The following is a 14,448-nucleotide window of genomic DNA, read 5'->3' as shown; positions in this document are numbered from 1 at the left end:
GGGTTAAGGACAGAGAGACTAATTGAAATTCCAAGTACATGCTTTTGTTAATGACCTCTTTAGGGGAATTTTCTCACGATGATAATGACCCCAAGTGACTATCGGGAGCTTAAGTCCACAGTAGACTACATCCAGGTCATAGGTCGACTTTAAAAGTTCATGACAAGTCGTTGAAATTGTCTAGCTCGATGTGTCGCTCGACGGACTCCGATTCCGAAATTTTTCTAACAAGTTCCATCCCGTGTTTATGTAATCCTTATGAGCCAAATAATTGTCAATTTTACGATCCAGAGCGACCAGCTGATATTCGTCAATTGTATTTCCACTCAACTTGTGTTTTCTTATAATGGCGGCCAGAAAGCTGCAAAGTATGTCGTTCATTGCCCTTTGCTGTTTTAGTCATTCAATTCAGTCATGTCTCTCATAGCCGAAATTGACCGTACACTAAAGAAGGTGGGCGAAGGCGTCGAGGTGTTCGAAAGCATATATGAGAAGATGCAAGCCTCTACAAACCAGACGCAGAAGGAGAAACTAGAGACAGACCTGAAAACACAAATAAAGAAGCTCCAGCGGTTACGCGACCAGATCAAGGCATGGGTAGCAAGCAATGACATCAAAGACAAGTCCGCACTCTTGGAAAACCGGAGACTAATAGAAACTGTGCGTGTCCGTCGCTCCATGTCGTCACATACGTGCCTTCCCATTCCGCGACTCTTCTGACGATTTGTGACTCATATTTGTGTATACAGCAAATGGAGAAGTTCAAGGCCTGTGAGAAGGAAATGAAGACAAAGGCATTCTCCAAAGAGGGTCTAATACAGTCGGCCAAACTGGATCCTAAAGCTCAAGAGAAGCTCGAGGTCACGACGTGGCTTCAGACGCAGGTTGAGGATCTTTTGTTGCAAGTAGAACAAGCAGAAGCGGAAATTGAGACACTCCAAGGCGGCGGCGGCAAGAAACGCGGAAAGGGTAGTTCATCGTCTGCTGGTCGTTTGGAAGATCTAGAACACCTCAATGATCGTCGAAAATGGCACGTCAACCGACTCGAACTCATCCTTCGTCTCCTGGACAATGGTTCTTTGACCACGGATCGTGTACAAGCTCTCAAGGAAGATGTACAATATTTCGTGGAAAGCAACACGGTTCGTTGCGCAGCAGTATGTTCTATTTTGAGACCTTTTAAGGCGTTTTCTGGGGCAGGACGAGGACTTCATTGAATATGAGGGTATCTACGACGAACTTAACCTTGAAGAAGAGGAGGAACAGTTCGGTCTGGCTGGTGACGACGATGAAGATAGCGACGAGTCAGATGCTGCAAGTGACGGTATGTATTCGGCACCTACACCACTACTGTGGAATTGACTTTGGCAGACCTTCCTCCACGAACGCCGAACAAGCGACATGAGAAGGATGAAGAAAGTGTTGCGAGCAGTAAACGCGCTGAGAGTCCCGTGCAAAAGAAGACTGGAGTGACACTTCAGTTGCGGAGTACGTGTTGGTTCATACATTGCGACTGTGACTTACAAAACATTACCAGAACCATCAATTGCAACGGAAGGTCTGTTGGTGTTTTTATTTTGTTTTGGGTAAATGATACTCAAAGTTCGTTCGGAAAGTCAAACCACCTCCAAATCCAAACTTTGCACAGCAGCCGATGGCGAGCATTCTACGAGCTAACCTACAACCGACAACTCCACGGCCGCCACCGCTTCCGATTCGTTATGCTACAGCCGCTGCTGCCGCCGTCACTCCGCCGTCTTCGCAACAGAATGGCGCATTACCACCAACGCCCTCGACATCACAACCTATTCCACCCACGCCGTCAACGAATTTCCCTGAAGCAACATCGTCTACACTCTCAATAACGCCGTCGGCTTCGCAAAGTGGATTGCAAGATTCGCAATTTACATCCTCGCCCAGCTTGACACATCCATCAGTCACGAGTCCGATGCTATCCTCTGCTGCGTCACATCAACAGGAGGGGTCGTTCTATTCTGGGCAGGATTCACCAGCAATATCGGAGGCTGTTCCAAGCTCTGTAAGCGGTCCTGCAGCCACATCATCTCCACAGCGTCAACAGAAAGGTGTGTATTTCATGACAGGAGCACGAGGACAGAGTTAATTTTTGCTTAGAACCCGCAGCGTCACCTCTTCTCGCTAGGGCACCTTCACCTGCTGTACCAGTAAGTGTTTACCGATATTGTGCCCACGACGAAACCTCATGAAACGTAAATAGCCGCCAGCATCAGTATCGGCAGTGCCACAATTCCAACTGATCACCAATGGAACCTCGCAGATTACCCAACCCCCCACGCAGTTGCCTGCGTCAGCGTCATCGCCACTACCTCAACAGATACATCAGGTCACAGTCCCATCAGTACTTCCCACTCCACCCGCAAGTTCGACGTCTGTAATACAGCAGGCACAACAGTATCCTCCGGGTATAAAGGTACCACAGAGTGTAGATCAGCAACCGGCTTCTGTCCAGCAGCCAATTGGAGGTTCGCAAAGGCCTCCTTCAACCACACCAGCACAGCAACCGCCACATCCTCCTTCGCGTCCAACTGGTTCAGGCACATTCCCTGGCTCTCTATCAGACCTCGTTGCATCGTTTGAAACGGTCAAACAAAAAGGTTTGTTTTTTGGATCCTGTCTGCGCAAACAAATCCTGACGAGTAACCAGCTCCTCATCGTATGACAAACCTGGGAGAGGTACATAAACTCCTTGAGGGCGGTTACTCAAATGTCCCACAGCCACAAGACACCGAGAAGTACTACATGTCGATTTAAGTATATTTGATAGGGGCTAATGTGTTGTTCACGCAGACCAAAGTACTATGTGCCACGGAATCCCTTTGCCACCCCATCATTCTATCCTCAGATTCCTCATCCTATTCTGAGCACCCCAGGGATCTTTTCCCAGATAGATGTGGAGACTCTCTTCTATGTCTTCTATTACCTGCCGGGGACATATCAGCAGTACGAGAGCAATCTTACGTTCTATGCAAATTACTCACGTAACTTCTAGATATATGGCTGCTAAAGAGTTGAAGCGCCAATCGTGGAGATTCCATGTGAAATATATGACATGGTTCCAGCGACATTCGGAGCCGCAAGCCATAACAGAAGAATACGAACAGGGCGTGTACGTTTACTTTGATTGGGAGGGATCATGGTGCCAGCGCAAGAAAAGCGATTTCCGGTTTGAATATCGTTATCTCTCGGAGGATTGAAAGATTTTTTCCACTCTTTCGTTCCTTGTTATCCTTGTTTTTTTGTCATTGGCTCCCGCCGTGACCATATGTATCGCCATACGCGCCACTACTGGACAGTCTTGCCAATCACATTCGTACTAACTTGCAACCCTATTTCTTAATTATAGTGAATGAATTATGGCTTGAACATGCTCATTGTGAACTTGAACCCGCTTTCAGATTGTCCGCATGATGTTTGGCTTGTAGACGCGCGAGACCAAGTTGGGGTGAATATCCCTTTAATTGAGCATGCGCCGAGGCTTGCGGTCGACGCGAGTAAAATCCGAGATCAGAATCTCCCATGGATAATCTTGCAAGACAATTGAGCTAATTTGCAATGTCTTTAATTATAACGAATGAATGATAAGTCGAACATGCTCTATACATAGGACTTGATGATCTACTCAAGCACCACTACTGCCCCCAGTTTTTCCAGGACCTCTTTTAGTTTATCCGCATCTTCTTTGGGCATGTTTTCCTTGAGGACCTGAGGTACGGACTCCACGAACTTCTTAGCCTAACGCCGAGTCATTATAAATAAATATCACTTTAACGAGCACATGCGCCGAGACTCACGTCGATGAGGGTAAGGTTCGGGATCAGGGCCTTGACCTCACGAATGATCTTGGGCTTGGCTGCGGCATCGAAGGACTGAAGTTTCAAATTGAAGATAGTCTTCTCCTTCGGTTTCTCCTACTCGATTTAGTTAAACCCCTTCTTTCATTCAAGAGTTTTTTTTTCGCACCTCTACTGCTGCTTCTTCAGCCGGAGCGGCAGCGACGGGTGCTGCGGCTGAAGCTGCTGGCATTGCGATTTCTTGAATGTTTAACCGCGACTTTTGGGGGGTTATTTGTGAGTGGTTTTTATCATCATTGAGATGCGGGACGAACTTTCAAGAGGGTGACGAGGTCTGCTGCTTGGAGCAGCGTCAAGCCGGAGATGTCGTCCACTATGCGGCCAATTTTCGGGTCACTTGGTGGTGGAGGAGCTGCTGCAGACGATGATACAGTCTCTGTTGCTAACCATCTTGACCGGCTAGCTAGAGGAGCAAGGGCAATGCTACAAATGCAGTTTGAGCATTCGAACCAAGAATTTTCAAACGTGGTGGTGTTTACCGTGCGCTAGTCAATCTTGATGTCGAGCATAGAAGAGTATAGCAGCGGCTCTGCGAATTCGGTGAGTATAATTTCGGGAAGCAAGGTCGGATGCTTACTGCCATGGTGTTCAGTCGTTGTATATTTGGACTAAGTTTCTGACGCGACGTACAGATGTTATTTGGTCGTGTTATGCAGAGGCTTCTAACTTTGAAATTTGAAATTACAAAATTTTCACTCTGGTAATGAGCTACCACCTCCAAGTGAACCACCCTGAATGAGTTTATCACCACTTACCGCTCCCTTTGTTATGGGGCGAACCCTGAGATTAAAGGCTCCAGCTGTTATCAGGGTAGTGCCACCCCATTCAGTCGGGTATTTTCAAGCGTCAAGCCTGAGGTATTAAGACGACGCCACCGCAGGTTTATGTGATCCTTTGTTCAGTACTTTGTTCTGAACTCTAAGGCTTTGATCCTTGAAGCTAGCGCTACAGTTCAAGTCTAACACTAGTGCTTTTGGGACTGCTGTAGACTCCGTTCTACCGCGCACGGACTAACTAGCTTATTTCCGACTACTCGCACAGACTAGAGTCTCATGTCGTTTAAACTTTATCATTTCGTGGGATTGAAAGTGGTGGTTTGACACGGTTCAGTAGGCGAGCCCCAGTCTGGCAACGTTGACTGATGGGGGAAAAGATGGAACGGGTAGGCGTTGAAATTTGACTTGATTAGGCGCTGATTGAGTTGAGCTTTTTCAGGGTTGACTTTGGCCCAGCATGCGGTATCATTCTCATGTCTAGGAAACATCAGGATTTTGATGCTCCGCGATTCAATCTGACCTCCCAGACCTCGTGTACAAACTCGTTTAGCCGGATCGGATGACCGCGCTTCCTAGTGCGGGCGATTCCTATGTCCTCGCAAAACCACAACGGAAGACTTCTGTTGAGGAAAACCCCAGAAATTGAAAATTTTAACTCGGAGAGGGCGCGCTGATCGGTAATGAATGTCGTTATGGTGTGCCCTACAGTTCAAGGTCGAGCCTTTTCGTCGGGCTTATGGATTTGTATGTAATGAGGTTGTCAGCCCTGAGAACAGGAGGAAGAGTGTCGTTATCTGGCAATTTGCGATTTCGAAGGTCGTGAGCTTCATGTGACGTCGAATCATCACCTTTAGACAGAAGGCCCCATCTGTCAATTTTCACGCCTTCACGGCACTTTCCAAAAACAGTTCCCTACCGAATCTAATCATACAAAAGGTTGTTCCAGCTGTTGCTACCATACGAAAATCCCCTCGACTCCAGGTATTTCATCTCATATCCTTATATCCGCATTCGTTACCTGCAATGGGTCTTCTCGACAATACGTGCGTATACCCCCTCCCCCCCTCCTCCTTCATACTAATGACCTGCCAGTTTTGGTGCATTCTTAATCGGGGTTGTCATCTCTGCCACGTAGGTGTTCAATATCGTTCTGTCAAAAACGACGTGTTCAAATGGGAACTGGCTTTGTTACAGCCTTTACGGTGGTACGTTTATCCGCTTTTCGTTTTAGCCTAGTCCTGATCATTCCACAAAGTCACTTGCGTGCAGACATGGTACTACTACAGCCGCTACCCCTCGGACCCTTGGTACATCAAGCTCTTAGTACGTTCACGTACCATAACCTAAATCTTGCCATTCAACGGGATTTTTTAATCTAGGTTGGCGCAGTGCTTCTATCTGATTCGGTTCATCAAGCTCTCATTACGCATACAGGTAAGTGCGCCGCCATACATACCGTTCTTCTCGGCCTAATCATGTCAACGTTCCGATAGTGTATACTTATCTTGTTACTGACTTTGGCGTCCCTGCTGACCTCGGCAAACTTGTCTGGAGTTTGATCGTAAGTCGCCTATCGTCCCTCCCTGCTTCTTCTCTCAACGTTTGCTTAGGTCGAAGTATTGTTCAATGGCTTCACTGCACTTATCGTTCAAAGGTCAGTATCAGACCTTTCTGGGAAAAAAAAACGCGTCGAGCTGACTCTCGTCCTACTAGCTTCCTTACCATGCGGGTATATAGACGTATGTGTGATACTTATTCACCAGCAAATGTTTGCTTAATTTCAGCCAGTAAGCAACAAGAGTATAGTTGCGACCCTCTCTGTACTGTCCCTTGTCTTTGGTGAATTTCTCCTTGTTGTCAGTGAGTATCCGATCCTTTTTTCAGCAATCAGTCCACTAATGCAATATCTAAAGTATACGTTGCGAAGGCGTGAGTCGTGTAGGAATACATCACGCGATCCCGCTAATGAAAACTACCTCTTTAGTATCAATATGACGACATTCGTAGAACTCGCCACGCTCAAGCCATTGTCCATGTCTGTAAATGCCTTAGCAGCCGCTGGAGACGTCCTCATCGCCGCATTGCTCTGCACACTCCTTCAACAATCTCGCACTGGATTCCGGAGGTCCGACAACATGATCAATAAGCTGATTCTATTCAGCATCAACACCGGTCTCCTCACCAGCATTTGCGCGGTCATGTCCCTCGTTTCTGTGCGTAGCAAGTTCCGAATAGCCTGGTGTCGCGTTTTCTGACCTAGTTGGCACAGATTACAGTGTGGGATGGTACTTTTATTTATATCGCATTTTATTTCTGCTTGGGCCGTCGTAAGTGCCATTCAGCCGCATTAAAATTTCACGAGATCGATGACATTATTTCCAGTTTACTGCAATTCGCTGTTGGCGACCCTTAACGCACGCAAGAGTCTTCGTGGTGATACCCGGGACGATAACATGTCGCTCTCGCTTCAGGGAATCCAGAAGACCTCTAATAGCATTGGTACTTCGCAAAAGGCAAGTTCTTGTCAAATTTTTCTCAAATGGCTTGGCTTACCCATGATCGAATCCTATCAGCGGGCTCCGAATAACATCTCGATTAAAATTGATACCACGCAGGAGTACGTTCGAGATGAGGTCAGTTCTCTTTTTTTACCGGGGCCGCGATCTATCGCTGATCCGCATGCACGGCAGTACTCATCTGCAACGGAACTTAAAAGTGCTCAGGCCGTTTAGTCGGTTCGGGCATGAGTGCCACGAGGACGATGAGAAGCGTGAAATGTACCACCCCATACTTTTGGTGTCAATGGTTCTTTGCATTGTTATAACGTATATATGATCTGCACCAATCTGGTCATTGGAAGCCATGGCTACTCTATTCCTTCGTACATACCCGTTGCGTATTGATTGTTTTTTGAGCATTGCATTTTGAGGAATATTAATACATGGATTTGCATTGACGATCTGTTATAATGTACGTATGATGAAGCCTGGGTCGTGACCCTGAAGAGTTTTAGTTGGCAGCAGGAGCAGACTAGGTAGGAATAGGCAAGCTGGTCCGTCGTGGGCAAATTCGATATAACGGTTGACCCGCGGGGTGCCTGAAAGTTGTCCCAATTTATTATCCGGTTGACAAGCATCTTACGCGTTATGTTACGGGACCACTTGTTACGACCAGCCCATTATCAGCTGCTCTCGCGCTTCCAGAAGATTGCGACGAAATGAGGAAGGAAATACTATATCATCCTACCTGACAATCAAACTTCCATACTCTCTCTCCTCCTCATCCTCACTCTAAAACTCCTTCCACCAATAGTCGACTATGATGACGCTCACCGACATTACTTGGCTAGACCTAGGCCTTGCTGGAGTCGGTGTGTATCTCGTAAAGCAGATATTGACACAGAAGAATCCCGCTCCATATCCCCCTGGTCCCCCCGGACGTCCTCTCATTGGCAATGTCCCAGACATGCCTCAGGTCAAACCTTGGCTCACCTTCACTGAGTGGGGCAAGAAATATGGTGGGTCGTCACCTGTTCAGTTCTCCCAGAATCATTGCACCAACCACTCCGTCCAGGCGATATCTCACATGTGGAAGTCCTGGGTCAGCATATCGTAGTCCTGAACTCTGTCAAGGCCGCAGTGGAAATGCTGGAAAAGAAGAGCTCTCTCTACTCTGATCGTCCCGTTCTACCTATGGGCGGTGAACTCGTTGGCTGGAAGAACACTCTCGTTCTTCTCCCTTACTGGCGATGATCTGCGCGAGTACCGCAAAAACTTCCACCGCGTTATCGGTAGTCGCGCCGCCATGGATATCTACCAACCCATCGAGGAAATAGAAACTCATAGATTCCTGAAGCGTGTGCTGGCGAAACCTGACCAATTGCAGGCTCACGTGCGACAGTACGTGTTTCATCTTTCCTTATATTTCCCTACTTGATGGTTTGAATTTGAATAGTACCGCTGGCGCTATCATATTGCGTATTTCTCATGGTTATGAAGTCAAGGAGAACAATGATCCTTTCGTCGACCTTGCGGACCTTGCTGTCGACCAGTTCTCAAAATCCACCGCTACTGGTGCCTGGTTGGTTGACATCATGCCATCTTGTAAGGACATGTCGTTTGAACTGTCGCTTACAAGTCTTTGACTATTTGCAGTGGCCAAGGTACCCGAGTGGGTTCCTGGTGCTGGCTTCAAGCGCGTAGCTCGTGAATGGCACGAGACGCTCGAAGACATGGTCGCTGCACCTTACAAGTTCGTCAAGGATCAGATGGTGACTAACATTCGTAGCTTTTTGAATAGGGAGGAATTGAAGTCTCAATTTTACAGGCTGCTGGTATCGCTCCGAAATCTTTCACCTCGAATCTGCTGGAAGGCCGTGTTTTGTCTGCCAAAGAGGAACACATCGTGAAGTGGTCTGCTGCATCCTTGTATTCTGGTGGTGCCGACACGGTTAGAATCGACCTACATATTTCAAATTATGACATTTTGAGACTAATGGGTTTTTCTTAGACAGTTTCGGCGATTTATGCATTTTTCCTGGCCGTGACACTTTTCCCCGACGTGCAGAAGAAGGCTCAAGCTGAGATCGATGCCGTCGTTGGTCCTGATCGTCTTCCCTCCTTCAGTGACCGCGATTCCCTTCCCTACATTGATGCGGTCGCGAAGGAAGTCTTGCGCTGGAACGCTGTCGTCCCTACCGGTTCGTGTATCTTGTTTATGGTGTTCTTTTGTTGACGAGGGGGCAATCCCAACGATAGCTATTGCTCACCGTGTTATTGAAGATGATATTCATAATGGGTACTACATTCCCAAAGGCACTTTGGTCATCCCCAACGTTTGGTTAGTACTTTCCTCCTATTTTCGGTATGATTCAATGGTTTTGAATTGCGGCAGGTTTATGCTCAATGATCCTCGGACGTATGCCGAACCCTCGGAGTTCAACCCTGAACGCTTCTTGGCCAAAAAAGGAAAGGAGCCTGAGACCGATCCTCGCACAATCTGCTTCGGGTTTGGTAGACGGTAAGCATTGAGTCGCTATTCGGAAACGAGATGCTGACGTTTTTGGTCCGCAGTATCTGCCCAGGTCAGTACAGAGCGCTAATCTTCAGGACAAGAGTTTCTGATATCGCTTGCGTTTAGGTCTTCATCTCGCTGATGCATCTGTCTGGATGACCGTTGCGATGTCACTTGCGGTATTTGATGTTTCCAAGGTTGTTGAGAATGGTGTCGAGATCACCCCTGAGGTTGACCCCTCGTCAGGTACAATCAGGTATGTCGCGCTCGTTGTCGTATGTCGTGCTGGTCTAGACAAACATATTCTAGCCACCCCAAGCCCTTCAAGTGCTCTATCAAGCCCCGTTCTGCACAGTCCCTTGCGCTCATTCAGGAAGATGCCTAAGGGGGATGCCTGGAGAACAATGCAGTTGCCTTGGATCGCGACTTACTTGACGATGCGTCATGCCTTGTACTCGGAGGATGTGCAAGATGATCGGCCGCGTATCTCGATATCGTATATTTATGACATTTTTACTTCATCTTGTTGGAATAATTTACAATTGTGTGTAAATGATATTACCGTGAATCTGTGTGACATCATGGGTCACTGGTGTGGTACACGGTCTGTCGCAACAGACAACTTACTTGGATGATTTAATAATGACGAGACGGTACCGACATGTCAGTGGGTACGAGTCGTACGACTGACAACGTTTAGCCTGTTTGACACCTTCAATCAGTCGGTCTATCAGAGAAACGTAATTCGCGACAGTAGCACACCATCAAGTGCTTTTCCGACTCGGGTTCTAACAAGAATTACGTACGAGTCGACACTTCTTCCGAGTGCAGCATCTCACACCCGTCCATATCACACCGATACCAACCCCCGTTGTCATCATCCCACCCATAGAGTCGCAACCCGTTTGCGAACAGAAGACGTTAGACGTTGATCGATATGATTGGTTGACAACTCCGATGTTCTGCCAAAGTTGTCACGGTACCGCGTCCTCGTACGAGTTTGTGGCGTGGTGATCACGATGACTGATTCCCTCAACTGACTTTGTCTGACCCTGACAGGTTAAAAAGCTCATCCGCCCTTTGTGTTCACGAATGGATAGACATGTGAGTTGACTTGATGTAAGTCGCTGCAGGGCTATGGATCTTGATTCATTGAGTCCTACGGGCGTTGTGCCTATGTACGACGTGCGTACTGCTTTTTTTTCGGGTGCCTATGTGCGACGTGCGTGCTGCTTTTTTCTGGAGTGGTGCCGGAGTATCAGTAGAGCAGGTTGTGGCATGGGAAAGGAAGTAGTAATACCGGTGCCGTCAACATAACAGTATAGTACTGTGCCGCACACAAGGGAAAAAACAAGATTAAGTATGAACCGGTGGGAATGTCGGGCGAACCTTAGATTCTATCTGCTGCGCATTTTTGTTCAGGTATGGATATATGCATATATGGGGACGACTCCTTCCGAATATTGGTCTGCCTCTACGAAGATGGTTAGCCACCCCACAATGTGTCGTATCCCACAGAAATGGTAGGATCGAAACCTACTCTTATCTCTATCGTGCTGTCTATTTCCAACCGTAGCCCCATTTGAATATCCGTACCCCTTGCAGTACGGCTCCATGGAGAGGTCATTGATATCGGTCAGGAGCTGTCGCAGAACAATCGGGACGAGGGACTGGCCCGGAATAAAGCGAGACATGCACGTTTCGGAGTTGCGATGGACGCGGGGTACTGGGACACGTGCAGGATAATACGCATAGATAGCTGGGATAGTACCATTTATCGTGTTAACTGTCCTGTATTCGTTTTCGAGCAATTCCCGAACCTCTTCAGATTTTGACTGTATACATGAATCACGTGATACAGGAAACTCTGAAGGACCGTTCCTTCTTTCTCTGTAACGTCGCGACAATCTGGCCTTGTCACTTCCTTCATGAACGACTTCGGAAGTGCCATGGCATTGAAGCTACTATTCCCGAAGCCACCGAAGCCCCCTAGCTTTATTCATATACTTCATCAACGGCTCACCTCGGCTGGTCATGAGTCCAAGTCAGCGCGGTAGCGCTTCAAACCGGTACAATGGAAATTTCACAAGATACAAAGGGAATTCCGTTATCCATAGGAATGCCAACACTCCTTACCATAAGGCATTCGACGCCACTAGGTTTTAAGTTTGGTAAACGGCTTTGACTATTGACCTTCTTGGAGCCTTATGATCCTGATCTGTCATAGCAGCTCTCCATTGAGATCCATGCTCTCCTTCGTTTCAGTTTTTTTTTACATACTAGTAACAGGCCGCGTGATGGGCCCCAGTCCAAGTCATAAATAAGTGGTGAGTAGATAGGACTCCTCTCATCTGGTCTTGCAAGCCTCATTACAACCCCACTTTTGAGTCGATCTTCCTCTCCTAGTACTAGATAATGTTGACTCTCCCCAACGTCACTGGGCTCGACCTATGCCTTGCATGCGTCGGAGTGTATGTCCTTAAGCGGGTGTTCGGCAAAAAGAACCCTCCATATCCTCCTGGTCCTCCGGGGTGGCCTCTCATCGGGAACGTCCTGGACATGCCCCACATCAAGCCCTGGCTGACCTTCGCCGAGTGGGGCAAGAAGTATGGTGAGTGTCTTTTGTTTCACACAATCTTGCATTTCAAGGTCTTGTCGACAGGTGATATATCGCATATCGAGGTTCTGGGTCAACACATCGTGGTGGTGAACTCTCTCAATATTGCGATGGAAATGCTGGATAACAAGAGCGCTATCTACTCTGAACGTCCTATCCTTCCTGTTGGTGGCGAACTTGTTGGCTGGAAGAATGCCATGATTCTCCTTCCTTACGGGGACCATTGGCGCCGGCAGCGCAAAAACTTTCACAGCGTCATTGGCACCCGTGCCGCTGTGGCTGTATACGACCAAGTCGAGGAGGTTGAGACTCGCCGATTTCTCAAGCGTGTGTTCGCGACACCCGATCAACTACAGGCACACGTCCGACAGTATGTATTATTTAATATTAGTGATCATTGCATCAACACGGTCTTGATTTTTCTAGCACCACTGGGGCTGTTATTCTGCGCATTTCTCATGGTTACGAGGTGAAAGAGAACATCGATCCCTTCATTGACCTCGCAGACCGTGCTCTGTACCAGTTGTCGGTTGTCACCGCTCCTGGTGCTTTCTTAGCTGATGTTTTGCCAATCTGTAAGTCATACCATTCAGGCGTTTGTTTACAATGGCCTCACCATTTTCAGTGCTCAAGGCCCCCGAATGGTTCCCTGGCGCTGGCTTCAAGCGTCTGGTCCGCGAATGGCAAGACACCCTTGAAGAGATGGTTTCTGCTCCATATAAATTCGTTCTGGATCAAATGGTAGGCATTATGTACATTTTGCCGCCGAGCATGCGTTGAGATTTGACTTTCACAGGCTGCTGGAATTGCCCCGGAATCTTTCACTTCGAATGTGTTGGGAGGCAGTACTGGTCGTTTGTCAGCGGAAGACGAGCACATTGTGAAATGGTCTGCTGCAACTCTATATGCCTGGCGCTTCCGATACCGTTGGTCCCTCTATATTTCCAATAATCATCTTCTGACAGCATACTTCTTGCCCTAGACTGTTGCTACCATCAACTCGTTCTTCCTAGCTATGACTCTATTCCCTGACGTGCAGAAGAAGGCCCAGGCTGAAATAGATGCTGTCGTCGGTCCTGATCGTCTTCCCTCCTTCGCCGATCAAGACTCTCTTCCCTACATCGGAGCACTTGTAAAAGAAGCCTTACGATGGCATCCTGTTATCCCTGCCGGTCTGTGTATCTCATTTAACGCATTGTTTAGTCGCCGAGCGGTATTTTCATGTCAGGTTTTCCGCACTGTGTGTCTAAGGACGACGTCCATGACGGGTATTACATTCCAAAGGGGTCCATGGTAGTACCTAACATTTGGTTGGTTCTCTTTTTTCAATATTCAATGTTTAAACGTAATATGATGGCAGGTTCATGCTCAATGATCCGGAGAGATATGCCAACCCTTCGCAATTCAATCCTGATCGCTTCTTGGCTAATGACGGAAAGGAGCCTGAGACAGAGCCTCGCACGATCTGCTTCGGCTTTGGAAGACGGTAAGCATGCAGTAGGTTTTTTGCGCCATGCTGACCTTCTGTTCTGCAGTATTTGTCCAGGTATGCTCCACTCCCAGAATGTATTCTGACGCTCTGTTGTTTTCGTTTACAGGCATTCACCTGGCTGAAGCTTCGGTCTGGTTATCTGCTGTGATGTCCCTGGCGGTGTTCGATATCTCGAAGGCCGTCGAGAACGGGATTGAGATTACGCCTGAGGTTGATCCATTATCAGGCACGATCAGGTATGTTATATATTGGATCACCACCGGGGCTGATCCGGATAGGTACCCTTCTAGCCACCTCAAACCCTTCAAGTGTTCCATTAAGCCTCGCTCTTCGAAAGCCGTCGCGCTCATCGAGCAGGATGCCTACTATTAAGCGTGTGAAGACGAATGACAACGCTGAGGAAAGTACTTACTGTGACATCTAGGTACGTTATAGTTCGAATTTTTGTATCATAATGCAAGATTGACTTTCATGTTGGTGTCACATCGCGATACAATTGTAGTTTTCTTGTTCCTTGTTCCATGTTGTTGACAGTGCATACTCTGGCCTCAAAGACACTCGCTAGTCACACCTCAGGCTGGACGCATGGTGATTACTTCCGGCTACATCACCAACAGCTCGCAACAGACTTATGTTCCTGAGCGCTCCATCTTATTAGCG

The 14,448-nt window shown here is 47.7% G+C and overlaps 5 protein-coding genes across 5 annotated transcripts; 4 read left to right on the top strand and 1 right to left on the bottom strand.

Annotated features, from left to right (window-relative positions):
• Positions 1 to 299: 299 nt before the first annotated feature.
• Positions 300 to 3,423, top strand: EDB93DRAFT_1117372 (Not1 N-terminal domain, CCR4-Not complex component-domain-containing protein). The gene is made up of 12 exons (XM_041448376.1): positions 300 to 368; positions 428 to 660; positions 750 to 1,142; positions 1,201 to 1,324; positions 1,372 to 1,488; positions 1,538 to 1,558; positions 1,617 to 2,084; positions 2,134 to 2,183; positions 2,237 to 2,633; positions 2,684 to 2,771; positions 2,827 to 2,979; positions 3,029 to 3,423. The coding sequence occupies exons 1-12, from the start codon at positions 347 to 349 to the stop codon at positions 3,231 to 3,233; spliced, it is 2,271 nt and encodes a 756-aa protein (XP_041312721.1). The 5' UTR covers positions 300 to 346; the 3' UTR covers positions 3,234 to 3,423.
• A 231-nt stretch (positions 3,424 to 3,654) lies between these two features.
• EDB93DRAFT_1237762 (ribosomal protein L7/L12 C-terminal domain-containing protein) lies at positions 3,655 to 4,473 on the bottom strand (the record flags this gene model as incomplete). Its single annotated transcript, XM_041451458.1, has 6 exons — positions 3,655 to 3,771; positions 3,831 to 3,947; positions 4,000 to 4,089; positions 4,145 to 4,313; positions 4,370 to 4,419; positions 4,468 to 4,473. The coding sequence occupies 6 exons, from the start codon at positions 4,471 to 4,473 to the stop codon at positions 3,655 to 3,657; spliced, it is 549 nt and encodes a 182-aa protein (XP_041312720.1).
• A 1,002-nt stretch (positions 4,474 to 5,475) lies between these two features.
• EDB93DRAFT_435942 (uncharacterized protein) lies at positions 5,476 to 7,465 on the top strand. Its single transcript, XM_041456361.1, has 15 exons — positions 5,476 to 5,709; positions 5,759 to 5,797; positions 5,861 to 5,871; positions 5,922 to 5,989; positions 6,046 to 6,100; positions 6,160 to 6,227; positions 6,277 to 6,320; positions 6,380 to 6,405; positions 6,455 to 6,526; positions 6,580 to 6,595; positions 6,651 to 6,879; positions 6,936 to 6,993; positions 7,049 to 7,179; positions 7,240 to 7,299; positions 7,390 to 7,465. The coding sequence occupies exons 1-15, from the start codon at positions 5,690 to 5,692 to the stop codon at positions 7,396 to 7,398; spliced, it is 906 nt and encodes a 301-aa protein (XP_041312719.1). The 5' UTR covers positions 5,476 to 5,689; the 3' UTR covers positions 7,399 to 7,465.
• A 522-nt stretch (positions 7,466 to 7,987) lies between these two features.
• Positions 7,988 to 10,064, top strand: EDB93DRAFT_1283380 (cytochrome P450; the record flags this gene model as incomplete). Its single annotated transcript, XM_041454471.1, has 11 exons — positions 7,988 to 8,183; positions 8,240 to 8,394; positions 8,429 to 8,565; positions 8,621 to 8,769; positions 8,821 to 8,936; positions 8,993 to 9,115; positions 9,176 to 9,365; positions 9,424 to 9,505; positions 9,560 to 9,678; positions 9,806 to 9,935; positions 9,989 to 10,064. The coding sequence occupies 11 exons, from the start codon at positions 7,988 to 7,990 to the stop codon at positions 10,062 to 10,064; spliced, it is 1,473 nt and encodes a 490-aa protein (XP_041312718.1).
• Positions 10,065 to 12,094: 2,030 nt separating this feature from the next.
• On the top strand, positions 12,095 to 14,160 carry EDB93DRAFT_1100043 (cytochrome P450; the record flags this gene model as incomplete). Its single annotated transcript, XM_041446967.1, has 11 exons — positions 12,095 to 12,290; positions 12,342 to 12,666; positions 12,723 to 12,871; positions 12,922 to 13,037; positions 13,093 to 13,176; positions 13,279 to 13,468; positions 13,525 to 13,606; positions 13,657 to 13,782; positions 13,832 to 13,842; positions 13,895 to 14,024; positions 14,067 to 14,160. 11 exons carry the CDS (start codon positions 12,095 to 12,097, stop codon positions 14,158 to 14,160), a joined length of 1,503 nt encoding a protein of 500 aa, XP_041312717.1.
• Between the last annotated feature and the right edge of the window lie 288 nt (positions 14,161 to 14,448).

Source organism: Suillus bovinus (genome assembly GCF_016758785.1).
Source record: "Suillus bovinus strain UH-Sbo-P2 chromosome Unknown EDB93scaffold_3, whole genome shotgun sequence".
NCBI classification, from domain to species: domain Eukaryota; kingdom Fungi; phylum Basidiomycota; class Agaricomycetes; order Boletales; family Suillaceae; genus Suillus; species Suillus bovinus.
Note: the sequence above shows the minus strand (reverse complement) of the source record. Positions and strands in the feature narration are given on the sequence as shown.

Coding starts and splice junctions, on each gene's coding strand:
- EDB93DRAFT_1117372 (XM_041448376.1), top strand. CDS start 347: ATGGCGGCCAGAAAGCTGCAAA. Junction 661..749: donor ACCGGAGACTAATAGAAACT/GTGCGTGTCCGT, acceptor TTGTGTATACAG/CAAATGGAGAAGTTCAAGGC. Junction 2,980..3,028: donor CTGCCGGGGACATATCAGCA/GTACGAGAGCAA, acceptor CGTAACTTCTAG/ATATATGGCTGCTAAAGAGT.
- EDB93DRAFT_435942 (XM_041456361.1), top strand. CDS start 5,690: ATGGGTCTTCTCGACAATAC. Junction 6,228..6,276: donor AACTTGTCTGGAGTTTGATC/GTAAGTCGCCTA, acceptor ACGTTTGCTTAG/GTCGAAGTATTGTTCAATGG. Junction 6,406..6,454: donor TACCATGCGGGTATATAGAC/GTATGTGTGATA, acceptor AATTTCAGCCAG/TAAGCAACAAGAGTATAGTT.